Source organism: Cebus imitator, unplaced genomic scaffold (assembly GCF_001604975.1).
Source record: "Cebus imitator isolate Cc_AM_T3 unplaced genomic scaffold, Cebus_imitator-1.0 Scaffold221, whole genome shotgun sequence".
Lineage (NCBI taxonomy): Eukaryota > Metazoa > Chordata > Mammalia > Primates > Cebidae > Cebus > Cebus imitator.
In genome coordinates this window covers 1,644,612-1,654,332 of record NW_016107536.1, presented here as the reverse complement: position 1 = coordinate 1,654,332, position 9,721 = coordinate 1,644,612, and the positions used below count along the sequence as shown (strand labels likewise).

Sequence of the window (9,721 nt, the reverse complement as noted above, 5' to 3'; positions counted from 1 at the left end):
AATGGCATGTCTTATGAGCATTAAAATATTTGACTCATTGATGCTTCTTCTACAGGTGTCCTGAGAAAATAATAGAAAATATTGACAAGGAAGAAAATTAAAGGTACAAGAATAAAGCCTTATTTACAGTGATGGGAAAAAAAGATAATATCTAAAATATAAAAACAGTCTATTATGGTCTATCCATAACATAAAATATTAGATTGCTATTTTCAATTATATTTGTTTTAAAAATTCTAAATATGAACTAGACATGATTATGATGTAAATTTAAATATATGCAAACTCACATATACACTATGAGCTCATATATGCAAAAATAAAGAGAAGAAGGTGCACGAAAATGTTATCCCTGGATGGATATTTTCCTTTAACTTTTCTTCACTTTTTCCAAGGTGCCCATGATTACTTTTATCAGAAAAATAAAATCCAAATAAATGTATGGGTCATCACAAGATTTTGAGATCTCTAAGAGCAAAGGATGTCTATTTCAAAAAGAAAGAAAGAAAAGGTTTCTTGTCTTGGTTTACAGGCTAGTCTGGTCCTGCAATTCGGTAAACGATCTGGGTCACCTCTCTGATCTGGTGAGAAAGAAAGAGAGAAAGAGAAAGAGAGAGACAGAGAGAGAGAGAGAGAGAGAGAGAAAGAACGCTGAAAATATTTGGGTATTGCTTTGATGTAAAGATTAAATGTTACCATGCATAAGAAATCATTAGTTGGTAGCTGAACAATGAGATTTGCTGAGATTTTGCATAAATCTCTGTAAGCAATTTTGCACCCATTAGCCTGCGGAGATGAGTTGGGTTTATCTGGATTTCAGGAGATAATAATATCCAAACAGCTATTGTAACATTGAATTCACATAAGAAGGTTTAAGAAGCATTTGAGGCCTGCGAGATGGCTCACACCTGTAATCCCAGCACTTTGGGAGGCCGAGGTGGGGAGATGGGCACATTGCTTGAGCTCAGGAGTTCAAGACCAGCTTAAGCAACATGGTTAAACCCCATCTCTACAATAAATAAATGGCCAGGTTTAGTGGCATCTGTGGTCCCACCTACTCAGGAGGCTGAGGTCGGAGGATCAGTGAGCCCGGGCAGAGACTGCAGCCATGATCTGGGCACTGCACTCCTGCCTGGGAAACAGAGGCAGACCCTGTCTCAAAAGAAGAAGGAGGAGGAGAAGGAGAAGGAGGAGGGGGAGGAGGAGGGGGAGGAGGAGGGGGAGGGGGGAGGACGAGGAGAGGACAAGGAGGAGGAGGAGGTGGAAGGAAGGAAGGTAAGAAGAAAAAAGAAAAAAAAAATGGATCTGAAATCCCCAAAAGAACTCTAAAGAGATTTCACTGTGATTAAAACACAGTTTTTAAGCCTCCTTCGACTCTGCTGACACCAAATCATGTTTCCTTGATCCAGGCCCCCTGAGTAGTAACAGCAGGGGCTGGATCTGTTGGTTCTATATCCGTGTTGGTAACCATTGTACCACACTGCCCCATTCACTCGGTGCCTACTGTATCCGAGGGCCTTTTCAGGAGATTTAGTGCCAGTCAAATCTTCCCAGCCCTCCGGCGGGCGCCGCGTTTATACACGCACACACGCTGACACGCACACACGCTGGCACGCTCCAGGCAATCCACTTTAAGGAGATACAGGTGAGGAAGAGAAGGAACGTGGGGACGCCAAGGGCGACAGTAGACCCCCTCTGACCACTTTGCGCTGGCCGCAGCGATGGCCTTCCCTTCTCCCTCACCATTCTCGAAGCCCTCTAAAAGGCCGAGGGTTCCCTAGATGTAGCCCCTACACCCATTCCTCGATCTCGGGGCTGAGACGCTGCTCCTGGGAAGTGGCGGGTCGAGACTCTGCAGACCGGGACTCGGTTTGAAGAGGGGCTTCCACCTCAATATAGGCGGTCAGGCCTCTGCGCTCGTAAGATCCCAGTGAGCATCTTAAATCCCGCGGGCCCTCAGCTGTCTCTGTCTTAGCTTTCCTCTGCCATAAGAATGCAGAGTTGACCTAAGACCAAGCTGGATGGACTGGATCGGGTTGCACAGAAAGGACTCCACCCCCTATCCCCGCACGTCCACCAGGAGGGTCCCCGTGGACCCGAGATTGACCTCAGATGCACCAGCTAGTACCATATTGACGAAGATCCGAGTCGCGCGCAGCACTGTCTCTCCACGTTTTCTTAGCTTTTGAGAACCTTCAGTAAGAATCAAACCTCCCAGGAGGGCGACTGAGGACTGGAGAGGATTAGACGGGCGCGGGAAGAAGGCGCTGGGGTAGGAAGGTGCAGAGTTAGCACGTGGTTTCTGCGAGAACCAATGGGGGGCTACCGTCTTGTCACCCGGCCCTGGACCCGGGCCCGCCGGGATGGCCCAGAGGAAGGCGCGGTCTGGGAAGCTGGGCGTCTGTCCCAGAGCTTGGGTTTGTCTGCAGAGCCTGCAGCGACAGGACGGGAAACTCGTGGTGCCGCGCCTCACCAGGACCAGGGACTCCTCGGCCCCGCCCCACCTGCCTTCGGGATGCTGCTGAGCCCGGTCACCTCCACCCCCTTCTCGGTCAAAGACATCCTGCGGCTGGAGCAAGAGCAGTGCGGCCCCGCGGCTTCTCCACACCCGGGGGTGCGGAAGAGCCCGGAAAACCTTCAGTACCTGAGAATGGACCCGGAGCCGCGAGGGTCAGAGGTTCACAACGCTGGTGGCAGCGGAGGTGACAGAAGGCAGGACGGATCGGGGCCTCTTGGGAGTCCCTGTGAGGCAGTCTTGGAGATGGACGGGGAACGGATTGGGGAGCCACGTGAGTAAGCACTCAGGTCTTGTGTCCTACAGGGGGAATATGGGTAGGTGGGGTTGAGGGGTGATCCACGGTTGCGTGGGGAAAATGCGCCTTCTATCTCCTGGGTTTGAGACTCTCTCGCCATTTTCTCTCACTTGAGGAGTTCAAGAAAAAGGCCTCTGAACCCCATTCCCACCCTCTCCTGATAACCAGTGTGCTTCACATGCCCCTGACGAAATTAAGGCCCTGAATCTTAAGGATTCACTTTTCCGAAATCCGCTCCTCTGATTCCCACAAACGCATCGCTCCCACTCGCAGTCACAGTGCCCAGAACCTCCACCTTCTCACCTCCACAGCGAAACCCTCCGCCGAGTCTTAGCCGTGCCAGTCACCACGGTGCTTCCCTGTCATCACCCTGGTGTCTCTCTACCCTCAAACCGTTTGCAAAAGAATGTGGCCATCAAAACAGTGGAACCCTCGTGGCTCCGAGGCCACTACTAACTGGGCCCTTTCTTGCGGGCCTGGCCAGGGCCCCCCATGCCTCCTCATGGATTTTTCGTCTGGAAGACGGAAGCTGGGGAGCGGATAGCATTCGATTCTTCCCAAGCGGAAGGCCCTGTTGGCGCAGGGTTCTCCGCGTCAGGGAGAATGTTAAAGGCCGCCAGGGTTTCCTCTGCCCTGGGACACGTCTCTGGTCGAGTCTCATCGCCTGAATCCGAAGGCGCAACCACACACCACAATGCGGCGAGGCCCACGCACCTGTGTCCAGCAGCTGGTAGGGAATGGGCCGGCGGGGAGCTGTGTTGCGTCGATCCGGAAGGCTTTGGCTGCAGAGGCCAGACAGTTGGAGGGATGAAAACGCCGCCTTCCTCTCTCCAAACCTCAGCACCTCGCTCGGCCTTCTCAACGCCGGGGCCCCAGGTAGCGCCCCGCAGGACAGGCCTCCTCTGCCAGTCTGTGCCGTGACGCCTTCATTAAAGGCACAAACTAATGAAATAAATCAAGGCGCTAGATCGGAGTTATTCACTGGCTTGCAGGCCAGTTATTCACTAACTCCAGAAGCCGGACAACATTATCTGCTGTGTTCGCCAAGAAGCTGATAGGTTTTCTGCAGCGGATTCTAAATTCTCTTGGCGTTGGGCAGCCAGCTAGGTATCACTTCGGCTCTGCTGACAAAGGATCACGTTCCTTCGACCACCGCAGTCTCTTCGCAGCCCATGATATTTGCTGCGCCTTCTTCCTCCCCCTGGAAACCAAATCCTGGGCGCATCTCTTCTGCTGCAGCCGTGGACACTGCTGAGGAGGGACCGGAGGCCGGCTCCAGGAACTGAGCCCGGGGCCGCGGGGGCAATCGGATGGGGAAGGCACCTTCGGTGGGCTTCACACCCTCCTCCATCACAACCGTCCCACCTCGCCCTCAAGAACTCCAGGACTGTGACCAGGAGGGCGCAGAGTGCTGGTGTGTCCTGCACTTCTGTGCAGCCCCAGCCTGAGTGGTCTGTGACTTTGAGATGGGGTCCTCCTTGCTCTGCACCCTGGCTGAAGGCCAGTTGTTACCTTTCCTTGTGCTAAGAAAACAAACCTTCCTCAGGATTTTTTCTCTTTGCTAGGGGAGATGGCCTCAGTTTATCTGAGCACAGGCATCTCTGAAGGAAGTCGTTCTTGACTCAAACTTTAAATACCAAACAGCTCCATCCCCCAGGAGATCATGCCAGTGCCTTGGGTATTAGGAGTCTAGTTTCAATCGCACTGGCTCTAAATAGGCCTGTCCTTGTCCCCTCTTGCTGTGAACTTGCATCCCCTCCATGCCTCTGGTTTTCTCCTGGCATGAGATCCCATGTAAACTCAGCGTTCCCTTTTATCCACCGTTAGGGTCAAACGTGGCTTAAACCCAGACAGTAGAGAGGTGAGAAGGGAGAAAAATGCTGCATCTTGGTGGACACAGTCTCAGCTGTAGAGGTCTCCCCGGGTGAAAGGAGGACTTCAGGGTGAAGCCCACACCACCTGCTTGCCAGAAAGACCCCAAAGGAGGGACAGGCTACTTTTTAAGAAGCCAAATGTGGACCTCAACTTTATGCATCTCTCAAAGAGAATCTCAGTTTCCAAGCCTAGAATCAGGAGCCAGGAAATATTTTGTTTTCATCATATATTGTTAATTTGGATTAAAAGCGTCACATCCAAGAAAGCTGGGATGCATCCCTGGTGCTGGTGGAGTACTTCATCACAAAGACAAGAGTGTGTGCAAAAGTGGGGTGAAGGCGGAGACACTCAAGGCTCCTGCTCCTAGACTTGGAGCCGGGTTTCATGCAGTGTGCTTGGGGCTGCAAAGGAAAATGAGGCAGATGGGAGCCTCCTGAGAGCCTGTCACCGAGTCTGCACCTTCTTGTCACCCAGCCTTCTCTCTGTTTTTCTTTTCTTACTTCCTCTTCATCCTTTTCCTCCTCCTCTTCTTCCTCCTCCTCTTCCCCTTCCTCCTTCTTCTCCTTCTTTCTGTACTTCCAAGGAGGGTCCAAAATCTCCCCAATCTGATAGACACCCCTACTCACACTTGTTCCTCACAGCGAACGTTTACCAAACTGGACCATGCACACACATTCTAAGAAGCAAATGGAGCTGCCTTAACTCTTTATCCAGAGTTTACCTTTTGGAAAAGGACGCATACACCGGGGACCGTAGGGCTTCACAATTTACTTTCCAGCAGTACCATATAAAAGTGGCAGAGCTTGGAGGGAAGGAACATTGAGACAGTCCTGGGACAGGGTTGGGGGGCAGTAGGAGGGAGGAGGAGGGAGCAGGGTGAAGCCTTCCAGGGAGAGGAGAGTCTTGAAAACTAAGTAGGAACTGCTCAGGTGAGCCTTAGGCTGGGCGCTGATGTGTCCCTTCCTATGCTTTTAGAGCCCGGCCTGAGCGCGGCCTCGCCCCTCGGCGGCGGGACCAGGTTGCCAGAGCGTGGCGTTGGCAACAGCGGCGACAGCGTGCGGGGCGGCCGCTCGGAGCAACCCAAGGCACGGCAGCGGCGGAAGCCGCGCGTGCTCTTCTCACAGGCGCAGGTGCTGGGCCTGGAGCGGCGCTTCAAGCAGCAGCGGTACCTATCAGCGCCCGAGCGCGAGCACCTGGCCAGCGCGCTGCAGCTCACGTCCACGCAGGTCAAGATCTGGTTCCAGAACCGACGCTACAAGTGCAAGAGACAGCGCCAGGACAAGTCGCTGGAACTGGCCGGCCACCCTCTAGCGCCGCGCCGGGTGGCGGTGCCGGTGCTGGTGCGCGATGGCAAGCCCTGCTTGGGCCCAGGGCCGGGCGCTCCCGCCTTCCCCAGCCCCTACGGCGCCGCGGTGTCGCCCTATTCCTGCTACGGAGGCTACACCGGAGCACCCTACGGCGCAGGCTATGGTGGCTGCTACGCGGGCGCACCCTCGGGTCCTGCGCCACACACATCACTGACCAGCGCGGGCTTCGGATCTGGTGGCCCGAGTGCCACCCCGCAGGGACATCTGGCAGCCACGCTGCAGGGTGTCAGGGCCTGGTGAGGCGCCTCCGCTTGACTCTGCCCACCAGGGCTAGCAGCTCGGTGCCCTCCCCTCCGCCTGCAGGTCGCGACAGGGACGAGGAGATGCGGCGGTGGAGGGAAGCAGCTACCCAATGGCACTTCTTTATGGAGCGATCTCTGGAACTGCAATCTGCACCAGAGTCACCCAGCTAAAGGCCCTGCCTAGGACGTTCTTCCCCCAAAAAGCAACGTCTCCACCGGTCACCCACCAAGCAACACAGGGGCTGAAGAAAACGGCGGCTGGATGGCAGTTTAGGGTGTGGGAGCAGTACTGAGGCACGTGACCTTTGGGACTTCAGCCCCAGGGGCCTGAGAGTCTCTTGAATGTGTACGCAGTGGCCGCGGAGCATTGCGAGTGAATGGAGATGGTGATCTAGCCGGCCTACCAACCCCCGATTAATGACAGCAGGAGGGGGAAGAAAGAGAAAAAGACCAGAGTGCGGGAAAAGGGCTGGAAAGCCGGGAGCTTGAGGATCCAGGAGGTTCACGAAGAAGAACCTTCCTTGAGCCTCCTTCTGTGGGGTGTAAAACATCCCCCCAAGGCTGCTCCTGTGGGGACTCTGTTAATCCAGAGGAATGCTCTTTTCTGGCCACAATTGCTCTCCTGGAAGTAGGCTCTACATTCCGGTCCCTTTCACTATTCATGCATTTTATCTCTTTGTACAGCACAGCATCTCCAATAAATACACGACCTGAGTGTGTGTGTGTGTGTGTGGTTGCGTGTGTGTAGGCCGCTAGAAGGGATATTTGCCATTACCTTGAAACAATTTCGAATTAAAGTGAAAATGAAGCCCAGAAGTGCTGGGTAAACAAAACCGATTCAGTCCTGGAAGTAGGTTTCCTAATTTGTTCCCTTACACTCTTCTCTCCCTCTTTGTAGGTTTTCTTCGGAGCATCAGCAGTTTCTAAGTTCTGTGCCAGGTAAAGAGGCCTCCAAGTGCCCCCCAAAGTCATAAAAAGATGAATAGAAAGCCTGACCTTTAGGCTTTCTAAAATTGTGAAATTTTGACATCTTCACCCCCATATATCTGAGGTCATGCAAATTCAAGAATGAAAATAAACTCATTTTATTCATACGGACATGGGATCAAATAGAAAACATGTGTTTGGTGAGACAGATTTTATAGAAAATTTAGTAGGAAAATCTGGCCTTTATTCCCCCTTGGATTGCATTTTTAGATAATGAAAACTCTAATTATTCATCCCGCAGGGCCACTGACTTATTGAAGTTTAAATTCTCTTATTTGATAAATTCCCATATTTAATTCCAATGTACTACCCCTGAATTTTCTCATTTCTGATATGGCCTGGTTGTTTTACTAAAGTGAGAAGCAGACTACTTGAGGGTATGTAAACTATACCTGACTGTCGATAGCTTTCATCCCTTAAAGTGTATATTTGTTTAAGCTTAAAAAAAAGTAGTCATTAATTTTTTCACTATCATTTTCTTACGTTTTCTCTCCTTTGGGTTTTTACCACTTATCTCTTTTCTTTCTTTCTTTCTTTCTTTCTTTCTTTCTTTCTTTCTTTCTTTCTTTCTTTCTTTTTTAATTGAGCTATGGTCTTGCTCTGTTGCCCAGGCTGGGGTGTAGTGGCATGGTATTATCATAGCTCCTGTAGCCTGCATCTCCCAGGCTTGAACCATCTTCCCACCTCAGCCTTCCAAGCAGCTGGGACTATAGGTGCATGCCATCACACCCAGCTAATTTTTTTTTTATTTTGTGTAGAGAGAGGGTCTCCCTATGATGCCCAGGCTGGTTCAAGTGATCTCCCGCCTCAGCTTCTCAAAGTCTTGGGATTACAGATGTGAGTCATAGAGCCCAACCCTTATTTCTCCATGTTCACTGCTAATAAAAGTGTGTTCAGAAACATTTCACAGTATCTTTCTTCCCCTTCCCCTCCACCCCTGCCCCTCGATGGAGACTTGTTCTGTTAGCCAGGTGGAGTGCAGTGGTGCAATTTCAGCTCACTGCAACCTCTGCCTCCCAGGTTTAAGCAATTCTCCTGCCTCAGCCTCCTGAGTAGCTAGGATTACAGGCTTCTACCACCATGCTTGGCTAATTTTTGTAGTTTTAGTAGAGATGGGGTTTCACCATGCTGGCCAGGCTGGTCTCGAACTCCTGACTTTGTGATCTGCCTGCCTCAGACTCCCAAAGTGCTGGGATTACAGGCGTGAGCCACCACGCCAGACCCCCGACAGTATCTTTCAATTATACTGTTGTGCCCCAGGATTAAAATTCATATTTTAAATTTAGGAATATCAGTGAGTCAATTTGGTCAACAAAACTGAGGAAAACAAAGTGGAGATTATACTGAAAATCTCCATCTTAAGAGTATTGTCATAGAGTGCTATGCTCTTCTTTCACTTAGGAGGTCATTCCTTACAGGAGCAGCAGTCTCACCCTTAGACACTGGCCTTAGATCCATGACAGGTGAGTTTCAGTCCAACGCTGCCACTGAGATATAATCTGTTCAACCCTCAATGGTTAAGTGGGTTTTATTAAACGTTTCTATTATCAGATTCTAAAATGCTATATGTTAATTTTTTAAAAATCCTCTAGGTAAGATATATACCCCAAAAATATAGGTCACTGTAGTTTGGATTGAGAAATACTTGGCACAGAGTAGGAAATTAATCAATGTTATTTCCTTTACCCTCGCACCCTCTTCTAACATAGAATAGTAACAGAAGAAGCAGTTACTAGATATGTGATGTTTCAATAACCTTGTCTCTGGAGTTAGGCTGAGTGAAAGATTCCCATGCCTTCTCTACACCTCTGTGACCACAGGGAGAGGTACAGGAATATCAGGGGTGGTTGGGTCAAGGCTCAGGGTGAAGGGGGAAAGAAAGAGGCTCAGTTTAATCATCAGTAACTCAGTCATCGCTGAACATTCCTGGTAGGGACACAAGAAAAAAAAATAAAATTTGGCGGCCACTCTCAAGGAATGTATTTTCTAATTGGGAAAGCAAAGACCAACTCGAGGAAGGTATCTAAAAATACAGGGTGGAATATGCTACATGTCAAATAGGACAGACATTAAGCTCACTCTAGAGAGAAAGAAAATCCGGCCCAAGCTGGGGTGCTTAGAGAAGGCTACACAGAGGATGGGGGTTAATACTGGTGATTACCATGGGAATGACACTGTTTACTGGGAGAGGCTCCAAGACAGCTCTAGGACTTTGGAGTGGAGAAAAGAAATGGGTATATGCCAAAGCCAGAGCCATATTTTATAGTAGTTTGAGATACAATTCAAGCTGGCTCTAGAACAACTGTATTCAGTTGGCTGAAGGGGTTTGGGAGGCGGGAAGGGGTGTCAGTTACATGTACACCCAAGATCCTTTAGATGTTCCATTTTCCTGTCACATTTTTTGTTATGATCCCCAGATTGTTGTGGCATCTATATT

General features: G+C 50.4%; 1 protein-coding gene across 1 annotated transcript; it reads left to right on the top strand.

Moving 5' to 3' along the window:
- The first annotated feature begins 2,357 nt into the window (after window positions 1-2,357).
- NKX2-6 (NK2 homeobox 6) lies at window positions 2,358-7,004 on the top strand. Its single transcript, XM_017549786.2, has 2 exons — window positions 2,358-2,789; window positions 5,664-7,004. Exons 1-2 carry the CDS (start codon window positions 2,516-2,518, stop codon window positions 6,293-6,295), a joined length of 906 nt encoding a protein of 301 aa, XP_017405275.1. The 5' UTR covers window positions 2,358-2,515; the 3' UTR covers window positions 6,296-7,004.
- Window positions 7,005-9,721: the final 2,717 nt, after the last annotated feature.